The sequence below is a fragment of the Zosterops lateralis genome, assembly GCF_965231275.1.
Source record: "Zosterops lateralis genome assembly, chromosome: 5".
NCBI lineage: Eukaryota > Metazoa > Chordata > Aves > Passeriformes > Zosteropidae > Zosterops > Zosterops lateralis.
The window spans coordinates 8962772-8977368 of NC_139766.1; the positions used below are offsets into that span (position 1 = coordinate 8962772).

Here is a 14597-nt window from a genome sequence, read left to right on the forward strand (position 1 = left end):
GCAGCACATGGCTTGATGATTTTGAGGCGTATCTATTAATTTCCTCACTAATTCTTAAAAGCTGTTTTTTGAAATCTTCAAGTTTCACAAGCTGTTTCCAAAGACTTTGCAGGGAAAAGGGCAAGACTTTGAACCCCTCCTGCAGCAGAGCTCCCCATGGCCAGGCAGGATTGAATGACACCAAAGAAGTCCTGATGGGATGGTCCCAGTATCCTTTGTCAGGGCTCCTTGTGCTCCTCCTCACACAGCCCAGCACAAGCTGGGGGAGAAGACCACAGGTGAACAGCCACGGCAGGTTCCCCCTGCCTTCACAGAGCAGTGTGGAGATCTCAGCACAGTCTTCAGGAGAATACACCTTGGATTTTACCTTCTAATATAGAACTAGTATAAACTGATGCAAATAAATGAGATTATGCTGTGTCTTTTAAAGAAGCTTATGTCTCTTATGGATTGTTGGGTGTTTTTTTACACTATGAAAGCTAAATTCCTCTATACAGCCGTCAGGTCGATTTAAAAATTTCTTTGTAAAAAGTCACTATTACTAATTTACTTACTATTTCTATTGTTCTCTGAAAGCCTACAGACCTAATGGTCTGGCTGGAAACAACAAAAAATACCTACATGAATATACATGTTTGTCATTAGGAACTAGTTACATCCAAGTGCCATTCTGACTAACCTGTCTGTAATTATTAAAATATCTTCTAGGACCTCAGCTGTCCCTAGGATAGAAGATTTCTTGCCTTCCTACTTTTTATTTAGGGGATTATCCTGTTTCATGGCTCCAAGATGCACGCCTTAAATGCACAGGACCAAAACAAAACAAGACTGCCATTAGACAGGTAAGTCCTTACAGAGTTACCCTGTAATGAATCCACACTAAAGTTCTGAGCAGGGTATTCTAGGGAGACTTAAGGAAAAAAAAAAAAAAAAAAAAAAATTCATGCATGAATCGCTGAGAAACACTTTACCATAATTGTAATCTGAATTCTATCATACAATGAGATTTTTTTTTCTTGGAATTACATTTCTGCTTTCATTTGTCTTCCTCTGAGCACCCCCTCAAGAGCACACAGAAAAGAGACCCAGCAGTAGAAAACGCAAAATTAAGTGGTAGTGTCAAATGGCCAAGCCAGCACATACAGAGGCCAACCACTGCCATTCCCACCGACATGAAAACCACAGATAAGACCTCTGATGTGCAACACCAGTGCAGAACCCAAAACAGCACCGTGTGCAGTGCCTGGCTACCACGGCTTTCCAGTTAATGGCATCTCTGGCCACCCTCACACAGGACACAAATGCTGTGTAAAGGAGGAACCATTTCCCTGCCCTGCAGCAGAGTGCAGCCCTCAGACACCACGTGAGGGACTGGGCACAGAGCAGGACACGCGCAGCCGTTCCTCTCCTCCTCCTCCTCCTCGACAGGCTCCTGTGAGATAACCCAGGGGGCCTTGCCAGAGCAGCATCATGGCACTGCTGAGTCAAAGGCGCTGGTCCTGGAAAGGAGACTCCTCCAAAATCAACATCCAGTGCTTCCCAGCTGGCAGGGCAGGGCTGCATCAGAGGAGGAAGACAGGCTCTGCTGCAGGGAGCAGCTGCTACAGGGACACACCACGGCTGTGAATCTTCCATTAAACTGTGCAAGACGCTTCATAGATCTTAATGTAATTTTAGTAAAACACAGTGAAAAACACTAGGACTGGTATTATCTGCTCATACACCCACAGTGCTGAAGGAGGGGGTTGTTAAAAAGAAGAAACAGAAATTGCAGGAGTCCTTCACACCAATACATCAGGCTGCTAGAACTGTACACACCTCATCTGCTTTTGTGAACATCCATTTGCACATACAAGGATCTTGCACTAATTTGCAGGTTCTCACCAGGAATAATAAAAATCTGGCTTCGAGTATAGTTTAACTGCAGGAGGCACAGCAAGCAGCAGCAGTTAGAAACATTAGTTGTATAATCACAAGACATACTGTGCAGTTTACCTATTTTGACCTTGAGATGGCAGAGAAAGAAAAGGTAAGAAGGCAAGTACTATATGGTCCAGCTACTACAAAGAAACAACACAGAACTGAAAGTGAGAACAGCGATTGAACAATTAATAGATTCTCCTTCTGGCCCTGCATCTGCTGCAAATGCTGCTGTGCCTCATTTACTGTGCTGCTTAAACATGTTAAGGCAGAGCAGAAGGAAGAGGAAAATAACTGAAGGAAAAAGAAAAGGAATATGCAGATGAAAATAAATTCGTAATGATGAAGCAGGAGGAAGAATAAATGGAACAGAATGAGAAATAATCATAGTTGGGGCCAATTTTTTTTTTTTTCTTTTAAAGAACTGTGACTGAAGGACAGAATTCTACATGCAGTTATTTTCCTGAAGACTCTGTCAGATGAACTTCTGTTGGTCGATGTCACTGCCTTAGCCAGTGCACTGCATTCTACAGCCCAGGCCTGTGTTTGTGAGCTTGAGCCTTCTCCAGTTCCTCTCATCTCTAGGATGACCACGTGGCTATTAGGCAGAGCTATAGTTTACTCATATTACAATTAAACTACAGGAAAGCATGTAAGCATGCAAGGGAAGTGATGGTCTAGCTGCTACATAACTGCAGCCACAGAACAACAGACAAAAAAAAACCCCACGAGTTCAATCTTGTTGTGCCATCAACCACGTTTCACGTATTTAGAAGCATGCAAATAGCTTTAAATCATATCCACACACACCCCCCTCACTTTCTCTGGATGTGCGAAACCCAAAAGACCACAAGCTACACAAAAAAAAGAACAAAAAACCACCTGAATGGGCGTTTGTCCTGCTGACTGAATGGCGAGTGAAAGGCAGCGGCCCCGCAGTGAAGGGGACCAAAAGGCAGAGCCAAGACGGGCCCGATGTCTCTCTGTGCTCCCTCAGAGAGAGCAGCGCTCCCAGAGCTCCCTACAGCCCCGGGCCCGGCTGCAAACACTCCCTGACACGGTACAACACTGGCTGAACGCTGCCCGCAGGACGGGGCAAACGGGAGCTCTGCACCACGCGGGGCTGTGCGGGGTCTAAGGTCTGTCCTGGGTAAGCCCCGCTTTTCCCGGCGCTGGGTTCCCCGGGCAGGCGGCGGCTCAGGAGGTGCCCGTCCCCAGCTCACACACAGCTCTCGGACAGGACACGCACCCGCAGCAAGGAAGGAGACGCAGGGGAAAAACGGATCTGTAGGTACTCACATGCGAGATGAAAATTAACTGCACTTTAGGCTTACTTTAAAAGAAACATAGAATAACCGTGTGTGACACATTGTTCCCGAAAATCATTCACCTCCAGTCACAAAAAAATACTTTGTACTTACAGCATTTAACACCTCTAGCAAACAGTTGCTGCAATCGGATTTTTGTTAGTAACAATTTGGTTAACCAGTTACAGCATGAATCAGTCCAAAGCCAACTATTAGGGATGTTTCAAAAAAGAGCATACCAAACAACGGGGGAGGAAAAAAAAAGCCAAATAATACTATAACTATTAGATTTTAGCTGATAAAAAAACCAAAACCAACTTAATAAATTATTCAGTGCAGAATCAAAACAATTTCAACAAAACGTTCTTCAATAAACACAGTGATTCGAATGTCAGCCATACATCTTTTAATTAGCTTTTTTTTCAAGACTTACCTATGTTTTTCTAGTTCGTTGTGTGATGACCTATTAAAAGAGAAAAGAAATATTAGAGAAAGGATAAATAAACCTAGATTTAGAATATTTAAAAGCTAATATGTGCGTAAGTTGCAAAAGACTTCTCTGAAATACGTATTTAACATGGATTATGAAACAGCTTTTCTATTAAATTGGTTCACTTTTAGATTCTTCAGGGTATCAACTTAATTTCCATGAGTAAACTGTAGATTTGGGGGGAATTATAATATATTTGCATTTATTAGTGTTCAATACATTCAGAGACAGAAATGAACATAAAAAACTGAGCAGGTTAGTAATAAAAACAGCCCACGAGATTTTTATCTGTGAAGAAAAATTACGAGGGGGCAGAAAGTGTTCAAAGAGCTAAATGGTAATAGGTAAGAGCAAAAAGCCCCCAAAAAGCCAGCTTTCAAGCCCACGGAGAAGCAGAAAGAAAAATCAGCAGCTAATCACTGCTGTTGTTGTTGTTCTCTTAATGGCAACAAAAGAAGAATCCTCTTAATTCTTCTCAGACTATGAACAGAAAATAAAACCCAAAAAAATCATAGTCCCTGTACTGACCACAGCAGTATGTTATCCTCTTCCAATCTACTTGGATTAGAGATTTTTTTTCTTCTCCAACTGATGCCTCGGGTTTTTGTGCCATTAGAAGGCAGCCCTAAATTCTTGGAGGATTTTTTTTTAACTGATTCAGCTAAAAATATTCATTTTATTTATTTACACAGCTCAGATTAAAAACATTCCTAAAATGAAGTTACTGTCGCCGCTTCAAAACCAGCAATTTTCCATACTTTCAGTTTTGTCCCGCTGAAAACATGCCCAGCACGTAAGGATCAAAAGATGCAGAGGCGGTGGCAGCTTTTAGAGCTGCCAGATTATGTCAGAGCAGCTCTGCTGGAGCCTGCTGCAACCCCAGCCTGCAGCTGGGCATGGGGTGCAGAGTGAGGTGCCTTGTGGAGGGCAAGAGCACAGTCCCTCCAGGGAGCAGAGACAACCCAGGGGGATTTGGGAGCCTTCCTGCACAAATCTGCCCATTGCTGAGCTGTCCTGCCTCTCCTCGCACACAGCCGAGCTGCTGGACGCTGCACCTGGGTGTGACTGATGGCAGAACATCACTCCGGCCATAGAGAGGGAAAAAGAAAGCAAAGCTCACACAAGAAACATCCAATGAACAAGCAATTGCTCTGAGGCCAGAGCAGCTCCTGATCCTGCAAGAAACTAAGTGAACTGCCCCTCTGCAGGTAAACTGAAATGCCTACAAGGTTCAGCACTGATGTTAATCCACTCTCACCAGGAAGCATCCCAGTGTTGGTACCAAGATATCAATTATGCCAACCATTACCTGGCATTTTTTTCTCAAAAGCCTGTGTATTCTTTACATATTTTTTTTTACACTTGTTGCATCAAGTGAGCCATGATCAAGTAATGTGTGTATTCTGGCAATGCCATTTAAGTGCTCCTGAGCAATGCAGCAACACTACACATTTTCTGTGCTACATTAGTAGGGCAAGGTGGGCTTGGTCATTTGGCTGTCTTAAGAGGATATTGTTTTTATCTTCTACTCCTACTTTCTACGAGAGATCAGACTCTCTCCACAATCATTTCTCCACACCAAAAATTGACAAAAACTATGCTAAATCCACCAGTGTTCATGAAAACACATGGAAAACAGAAGTTCAGGAGGGAACCATTGTCCTCAAATACCCTCAACGGGCCTGTCAAAGGCACTGTTCGTAGGGAACTTTGGAACCAGAGAGGAAATACCGGCTGGCCTGGATTCATTCCTACGACATGAACTCCTTGACATTTCTGGCAATTGGACACAAAGGTGAACACGATGACTCCAACTGGCCCATTCTGAGCTGCCAGCTCCCAGCAGCTCTGGCGAGCACACACAGGGACAGCAACCACTGGCCAAGAAATTCAGTCCGCACAGAGTTATTTTGCTGGGCTGAGAGAGGATGCCATGAGCAGCTGGCAGTCCTGCACACAGCACACCTACAGAGCACCTGTGTTACGTGAAGGGTGACCCCAGTGTGCTCCTGAGGTATGTCCTGCCAGAGCAGTTCTGGAGCGGCACAGCCGTGGGTGTGCCAGCTGCCAAACCGAGCGGCAGCGACCACGTCCCTCTTGGCAGAGCTCTTGGGGACACAAAAGCCTCAGCGACGCCTGCAGTGTGCAAACGTGGGCACCAGACACACATTTCAGGAGGTGTTGGGGGCTGATTAATGCCCCAACTATGGGGCCCAGGCTGGAACCAAAACCAAGAGCCCTGACATTTACCTGAGAATTGCTCCATCTACGGAGCAAGTTAAATACCCTATTACAAAGCATGTCAGGGGCTTCTTTGGTTGTGTTTGTCCTCAGAAGAGATGAACCTCTCTCAAAATATTGGGTTTTATTTCTTTCACTGTCTAAAGCACAGTATATTGCAAGAATATTCATCTCCTGCTGTTTATGCAGGAGGGAAAGTAAGGGGGAAAAAACGTAAGAACCGGTCTCCACACAAGCCAGTACCTTGTTTCAAAATGGAGTCTTTCAGTACTTTAGTAAAGATAAGATGTAGCTCACAACTAGTAAGATCTATGTATATATGTATTGGTATGAGAGAGACAGATATATAACTGAGGTTTGCAAGCAAATGGTCTGTGGAGCCTTTCAAAAACGGCTTCAAGAGAAGGAAGACTTCTGGTGTTTAACTTAGGTTCACTCCACTGAGTTTGTATCTCCTCAAAAAGCCTGGGGAAGTTGGGGGTAGCAGTGAGGGGAAATAAATAAATAAATAAATAAATAAATAAATAAAGGGAAAAAGCCAACAACAAAAAAAAAAAATTCTGCAAAACCATATATTCAGAGAGAAGGGATAATGAACACTGGTGCTTAGACTACACTGTTGATCTGAGACAGCTCTAATATCCCTTTAGCAAATGCCAAGCAGTTCACTGACTATAAACTTTATTTGTGAAGAAATTGTCAAAAAGAAGATTTGAAAGAACAAGGAGGAAGCAAGCAAATGCAGCCATTGGTCTGCAAGATGCTGTGCTACTTCTCACAGCACATCCCCAGAGCAATCCCCATCCACCACCTTTTTTCCCCAAACAAGAACTCTAGGTATTGGATTTCAGCTTTTGGTTGATTCAACGTTCAGCAGACACACCTAAGAAATTTGGACAGGTGCTAAGTGAGATGGCAAGACTAACACAGAACAGGCAAGGGCCCCTCCATGTCCACTGCTGCCAGTTTATGAGTGAGCCAGCAGGATCTGCTCACATGCACACTAGATTGAGATTTCATTGTATGCATGATGCACAGCCTGTTCCAGTATTCAGACACCTTCCCTACTCCTCCATCCATCCACCCCACCAGACAGGGTAGCTGCTCAGCAGGAAGCCAGCAGCTCCTGACAAAAGCGGTGATGTATGGCAATGCTGCTGTTTACTGCCCTGTGTTAATGGGAGCAGGTCTAGACCGTGACTCACCAATACACTTCCACTTGCCAATGCATTTTAAAGCACTATAGGGAGCAAAGGAAGGTAGTTAACCAAGCACTTGAACCAGTGGCAGCACCTTAAACAGTGCCAGGGCTTTCTGGTGCAGGCAGGACTGCCAGCATGTTATACAACCCATGTGCAGGATACAACTCCACCTCAGGTCATGCAGCCATGTGAGCTACACCGCCAGCACTTCACCTTTTGTCCAGGCCAAAAGAGTAAGAACAAACAGAACAAGAAGCTTTACAAGGTGCTACACCTTAAGTGTCTGCACCCAGTTCCCACTCCCAAATGTGCAGGTGTGTAAAAGCATACAGCTTACACCTGCAATCTTGTGTGAATGTGACTGCTGGGCAGCTTTTCATTGAAAGGATCCAAATTCACTTCCAGGAAATTCCCTGTCTACATACCTAACCTGCCATGGAATGCACCTGAATATACTACAGTTCACCACACAAAGCACAGATGAACCTGAACATAAACACACACACTGCCTATTACCCACTGCTTCTGGGTTGTTGTTTTTTCCCCATTTGTTTCAAACTGGACACATTGCTTACAGCCTGTCAAAAAAACAGCCTGTATGGAATTAATCCACTAAAAATTAATTTTGCATTCTCCTCATAGCAAAATTTAACCGGTTCTGCAGATTCAGCTGGGATCTGGGAACCAGGCATACTGGCACAGCCTTGATGCAGAGATCTGGCTCTGGAATCACATTCAAATTGGTGCTGCCACATGTTTGCAGTGGCCAGGTCTGAACGTGCTTCTAATACAGTGGCAATTTGTTTTCCTCAACTGCACAAGCAGTGCAGCTCCCAAACATTGCAGACCTACCACAGTTCCTCAAGGGAGACAGCTCCATTGGTGAAATCTTTTATATTGGGACTAAAATGCATTATTTTGAAACCAAATGTGGCAATATCAGGTGCTTGTCTTAGCTTTGGGAAGGCAAACTGAGAAAGATCTATCAGATTCAGAAATCCAGGTGAAAATTCAGGAGCTGTGTCTGCACAGTCTGCTTTGTAATGTTTTATTCTTGGCCTCTCACAAAAAAAAAAGAAAAAAAAAAAGAAAAAAGAAAAAAAAGGGAAAATAAAACAAAAATCAGGCCCCAATCCCTAAGCTGCTTAGTGTGGGCACAGAAAACATCTGCAGAGAGCAAGGGGCTTGCTCTGCGGGCCACAGGTTCACCCTCACCATGAGCCAACATCAACAGAGGAATTTGGACATTAGGCTCTGTTTTTATTTGAAAATCCAAATGCCGCTTTCATCTTTTTCTGCATATAACCCTTTGCCAGAACACAGCACGAAGTACATGTCTATTTATATAACATATGAGCAAAAATATTAATTAATAGACACAGAAGATATATTTATAAACCGGCATTTATTTTGCTCCCTCTCCTTCAATAAACCAGCTCCTAAATTAACAGGCCAAACACACTGCACCACCGACATTCAATTCCTTTCTCTGAAAGTAAATTTAACCGTGACCTCAGTAGACTGGCATCTAACACTAAGATTTTGGTTTTCGTTTTACCTTATTTCTGACCCTTTCATGGCAAAGCGGCTGCCGGTGCATGGGCAGACACACACCTCAAACCCATACACAGTTCAAGGTACCCAACACCTGGTGAGTGCTGCTGCAGCCAGGGCAGAAGAAAGCCCAGTTATCTGCAGGATTGCATGTTCCTCTGTCAGAGTGCTTTGCCTTGTGAGCAAACGTCACCGAATTTCAGATTTGTGTCGCATTCCTCCTTGGCACATTGCACACGTGTCACCTATCTGTTTCTTCAGAGCAAAAACCAAGCCTGACTTTTGAATATTTGTTATTAACATTTCCAAGGTACGATAGCAACAAATCCAGCTGTTTTATGCCTTTTTTTTAAATTCTAAGTACAATTTAACAAGAATTATTAGAGTGCATGGCATTGCTTTAGGAATTACATACAGCTACTGCTCTGCGGAGACATTCATTATACTATAGTCAAGTACCTGATAAGTATTATTGTAACAAGATGTGACCTAGGTTTACATCCCTGCAAAACATAATACTGTGCCTTTTTCTAATCTCCTGTCCTCTTTGCAAAACAAGAATCCAGTTTCATTTGTCAGAGGATTTTGGTCAAAATTACTGGGGGGAAACAAGTCTAAATCACAGCTGAGGACATGGTACGAACAGCAAACCAGAAAGAAAACAAAGCAGTTTGGTTTGTGTGACATGGGAAAGGGCACATCACAGGAAACTGAGAAGAAAACATCTAAGATCAAGACATTTTAATGTGCAAGTGAAACAGAAATGGCTAAAAACTGTGTCTGATTGCTACCAATAACACTGAGATTATTGTTTATCAATATTCAACTGTTTATCAATATCAACTGCTAACGACCACTTTCAATTTTGATTCAAAGCTAACAGTGGACAAAGCAGAACTGTTAAATTCCTAGAGCAGACAAAAAGCTTCTAGATTTTGGTTAATTAAATGTAATTCTGCTGGTATTTTTCCTTGCACAAATCGAAACCTGCCAAAATTACTTCTCACTCCATTGCAGTCAAGAGGTCAGCAAGCTTTTAGCCCAGACCCCAGTACCCTGTCTGCAGGGCTGGCAGCCTCCTGCCCCTTCTCCTGTGGGTCTGGGCCTCGCCAGCCATCCACAAGGAATGGAGGTTTCATCCTGCAGTTTCTTACATGAACATCACCAGCACCTCGGCAGAGGAAGGAGAGGTCCCTCAGTGCCCTTGCTGGAGCCCAGGGCAGCTGGAATCCATCCCTGCCCGTTGCTCAGCCTGCAGAACCTGGCCAGCACACCTGTGCTACACGGGGTACACTCTTCCCCCCACAGGTAGGCACACGGGGGGGAAAACACAGAACAAAGAAGAGTACAGCACACCAGGCTTCCTCACATCTGACGGTTTTTCTCCTCCTCCCTTCTCTTCTGATTTTCCAAGAATAAGGAGATGTTTTTCATGCTTTTATATACATATACCTCATAAGGCATGAAAAAACCCAACATATGTACATATATACATCTCTCACTTTTTGATCTGATCAGATGCTGCAAGCAGCAGGATACAAAAATAGATAATGAAAACAACAATGCCCCTGCAGATTCGAAATGTGCAGTTAGCTGCTGCTTTCCTACTCCCCCAACTTTAAATATGTATTTTTAATCCAGAAAAACAATGAAATAATAAGGCATGAATTTCAAACATGTATGCAGTCCCCTGTATGCAATCAGACACCTCCCTGCATCTAAAGCTCCAAACCCAATGAGTCTGGAAAATGGTTAAAATGGAACAATATGGACAAACACTTTGCTTGGTGGTTCATATCACCCACGACCACTCCAGATCCTCTGAACTTTGGCCAGTCGTCTCCCTCCGTTAATCTTTGAGTTGCTTAGGAAGAATTAACTCTGTTTCCAAAAATTCACTCTAGTCTGGGGCTCGGCCCCTATAGCCTCTAAGCTCCAAATAATAATAAAACAGCGATGCTGGTGTACATCATGTATTTTGCACTGCATATTTGAATGCAGGAGTAATTTCTCCCCTACAAATCTAAAACATGAGCAGCAATTGCTGGACATGGGTACAAAGCCCATAAGGACAATGCAGAGGTACCCACAGGGCCCTGCTGCTGCCCCTCTGTCCCTGAAGGAACAGGGGGCTGCATTAAAGCAATGTGCCTCTGCTTCCCACACCAGGCAGCAAGCCTGGTACCCGTGCTGAACCAAACCAGCCACTGCCCCAGCAGTGTCCACACTGGAAACCATTCCCTGACCAGCACTGTCCTGTCCTGTAACACACATGGCCCATCCCTCATCTCATCACTGCAGATAGAAGAAAAGAAAGTGTGAGTAAATGTACACACTGCACACTGCAGGATGGCATTTTTGAAGGCTGCCACTGCTATGAAGTGAGAACCAGAGCAAAATGCTAAACAGGTAAATAAATATAAATCTGCAGGCAGAAAAATAAGCAGGAAGGTAACTGCAAGTGGATGTGTGTGCCTCAACTTCAATAACACTTGCAAATCTGTAACCAGAAATCTTTTAATTCTGCTGAATTTGATAGATTACAAATCCTCTCCTAAAAACTCCTGAAAGCAGCTTACAATTCAGACAAATAACTATTTTGCAGCAGATGACAAGAGCCCTAAGAACGGAAACGATGGAATAATAGCTCTGTAAGTAACACAGATCTCTTGAATGCAAGAGACAGACAAGAAATCTGTACAATTCAAGGAGCAATTTACAGCTGGAAAACTTATGAAATCTGTTTTGAATTTTTTAAAGGCAGTGAGCATACTTTATATGAAAATAATTAAAAATCTCGAAGAGCAAAGTGTCTCAGGACACAAGACACTCCTCCCATTCCTGATGACTTTCTCTTTTAAAATGAACTGCCTTCTCATGCTCCATGATGAGACAAAGAATCCAACTAAAACTGAACACAAAGTAGGAGCGCTGCAATTAACAGCCCCCAAAATGGTTCCCTTGCTTGGAGCAGGGGCACGGGGGCACGATTTGCTCCCCCTCAGCAATCCTGAGGCACACACCGCTCGGCCGCAGCAGGCACCACCAGGGTGCTCAGCAGCTCGTGTTTTCGCTCAGGGAGGGAGTTCGCCAGCTTTTGATTTCGGTTTGCACCTCCTGTGCCCCTGGAGCAGCTCCTGGCCCTCCTCCGGGCAACTCCCCAGCACCACCCGACCCGGCCGCGGGATGCCCGCCGGAGCGGCCAGAGCGGGCCCGCCGAGATCCCTGCTCCTCTGGAAAACAAGTCACGTGCAAAGCAAGTTCATTTTAGGCTATTCCACAGCAGCCACGATCCGGCATGACCGTGCAGAGCGGAGCCTGCGCCGGGGAGAGAGAGAGAGAGAGAGAGCATCGCTGCCCGGGACGAGCAGGCCCGGCAGGGCACGGTGCTGGGCGCCGTCCGGAGCGGCCCTGGAGGAGCAGAGCGGAGCGGGGCGGGCAGAGCCCGGGCCGGGCTCACTCGGGCAGGGGCCGGCGGTGTCCCCGCAGACCGCGGGGTCCCGCACGTACGCGGCCGCTGCCCGGGCGGCAAACAAAGCTGCGGAGCCTGCGCACAGCGGCGCCCGGCTCGTGCCATCGCAGGTATAGCGGCTGCGGGGCCACAACAGAACGGCGGAGAGGCGGATGGGCGACAGCCGGGATAAACAACAAACCCAGCCCGCACCCCGGCGGATCTGCGTGCGCCGGCCCGGCGGAAGGGATGGGGAGCTGCAGCACGGCCCGCGGGGAGGGAGGGAGGGAGGTCAAGTTCGCCCCAGCACCTTCTCACCCCGCGGCTCCCGGAGAGGCCTGAGGCGAGCGGAGCGTGTCCCCCCCCGCGGCCCGGCCCTCACACGCTGCCCGAGCCGGAGCCCGGCCCCGCCGCCGCTACCGGAGCTGCATCTGCTCGGGCTGCCGGGGGGGAGGCGGCCGGCTCGCTGCCCGTGGTTTATAAATGAATGCCAGGAGGGAAATTAGGTGCCATGCAAAGAGAAATCTGGGTGGCGATGATGGTGTTAAGGTCTGCAGCAAAAGCCGCTGCCGGCGAGCGCGGAGCAGAAGGAGCGATGAGGGCGGATGGTTCTGAAGTGCAGTGAGTACTAAGGAGATGGTGTACGCGTGGCAGTGTTTATATGAGAGATCAAAACAGAGCCAAGCCCATCCAGGGGAAAAATGGCGACTACCGGGATGGGGAAAACTGAGACACTGGATTAGTTATTATTTTTCATAAATGTATGCACTGCACATAAGCTAGACACATTGGAAAAGCTGACGATTCATTCTGAAAAAGCGGTGCGTCTATTACCTGTTATTCTGGGATTTTCTGGCCATGGTGCCTGCCTTTGTTTTCTTTCTGGAATAGTCACTATCGAAGGGTAACACTGATGCATAGCCATGTTCTGCTTCTAGGGACAAAGTCAGCATTAGTGGCAATATATTTTTTCCATGCAATTTTTTCCTCCTTTGCAGGAACGCTAGGGTAAAGAACAGAATTTTTCCGGTTGATTTGTTTGGATTTTATTCTGGCATCTCTTAAAGAAGCGAGACAAAAAAACCACGTAACTCGGTAAACCAAAGGGGGGGAAAAACCCCCAAAACAACACCGAAGTGTCGAAATTAGGAGGATTATCGGAGTGCACATTAAAAAACGAGGCAGATCATGCAAACCCTTGTCACGCTGCGCTGGGGGAGGGGAGCTGCCATACAATCACCGACTGCCACACACGGAGCGGCGAGAGGGATCCTGAGCGTGCCACACGCGCCGTCCCCATCCAGGGCGGCACAAACAACCCCCTAATGGTTTGTTTGGGGGGGTTATATATAAAAAAAAAAGCCAAGATCCGAGCAGCGATGCTCCCCCAGCGCGGTGCCGCTGGCGCAGCCCGGGTCCCCCTCAGGCAGGTGCGGGCTCGGGGCCGCTGCCCCGGCCCGGCCGCCGCACAACAAAGGCCGAGAGCGGCGGGGAGCGCCTGCGGGTGCCTGACCGACTGCCCGCCTGCGCCCTGTACCTCGGTCTCTTCGCTCCAAGTACTCGGCCGCTTCCAGGAGGATTAACAGGGAGTTCAATTCCATGGCTGCCCGTCCCGAGCCCCCCGCGCCGAGTTCACGCGCGGGGACTCCCGAGCCCTCGGCTTTAAGGCACCTACATTTGACACACACAGCAGACCCGCCAATGGCGAGCGGCACACGGGCGTGGGGCGGGACGTTAGGAAGTGACTGGGCCAATCGGCGGCCAGAGCGCCCCGCCCCCCGTCGGGGCAGGGGATGTTGACAGATCCCCGCTGCCCGCGCCCATTGGCTGCCCGTGTAGTAACAATTTAGAAGCCGAAGCTTAGCAACAGCACGTGGTGGCCCGGCCCCCTCACCCGCTCATTGGCCGCTTCTTTGCATGTTAAGAAGGCAGCGGCCGTCCATTGGTGCGCGGGGCGTCATGCAAATGAGGGCGGGGACGGGGGCCAATGGGGCGAGAGACGCGTGCCGCGCGGCGGGAGGCGGGGAGCGAGGCGCGGGCAGCCAATGGGCTGGAGGGGGCGTGGCGTTGCCGTGAGGAAGCGGTAGGCGGAGGGCGGGGCCGCCGGAGGCTCTGCCCCCTCGCACGCGCCGGGTGGGACGCGCCGGGCGGGCGCGGGGGAAGCGTGAGGGGAAACGGGAAAACGAGAAAAGGGCCGGTTGTGGCGGGGCGGCCCGTGAGGGAAAGGACGGCAGGAAGTGAACGGGGACGGAAAAGACGATACAGACGGGCCGCCGGAGAGGCTGTGAAAAAGTGCCCGGCACGCGCATCCGTGACCCCTTGCGGTGCCCGGGCCAGAGAGGAAAACGGCAGCGCTGTAAAAACACGCGCGGGGATGTGAGAGAATTACTGAACTCCACACAACGGCCTAACCTGCTGAAATACAGATACAG

At 47.5% G+C, this 14597-nt stretch overlaps 1 protein-coding gene across 3 annotated transcripts in view; it reads right to left on the bottom strand.

The window, feature by feature from the left end:
• MXD4 (MAX dimerization protein 4) overlaps window positions 1-13857 on the bottom strand; it is a 38501-nt gene extending 24644 nt beyond the window's left edge. Inside the window, exons 1-3 of one of the 3 annotated variants that reach the window (XM_083861306.1) lie at window positions 13703-13857; window positions 13000-13096; window positions 3661-3690 (exon numbers count right to left, since the gene is read on the bottom strand). In XM_083861306.1, the coding sequence (XP_083717432.1) occupies window positions 3661-3690; window positions 13000-13096; window positions 13703-13766 (191 nt within the window). In that variant the 5' untranslated portion in view covers window positions 13767-13857. Of the gene's footprint in view, window positions 1-3660; window positions 3691-12999; window positions 13169-13702 lie in introns of all 3 variants that reach the window. The other 2 variants (XM_083861304.1, XM_083861305.1) reach the window with 2 other exon arrangements.
• Between the last annotated feature and the right edge of the window lie 740 nt (window positions 13858-14597).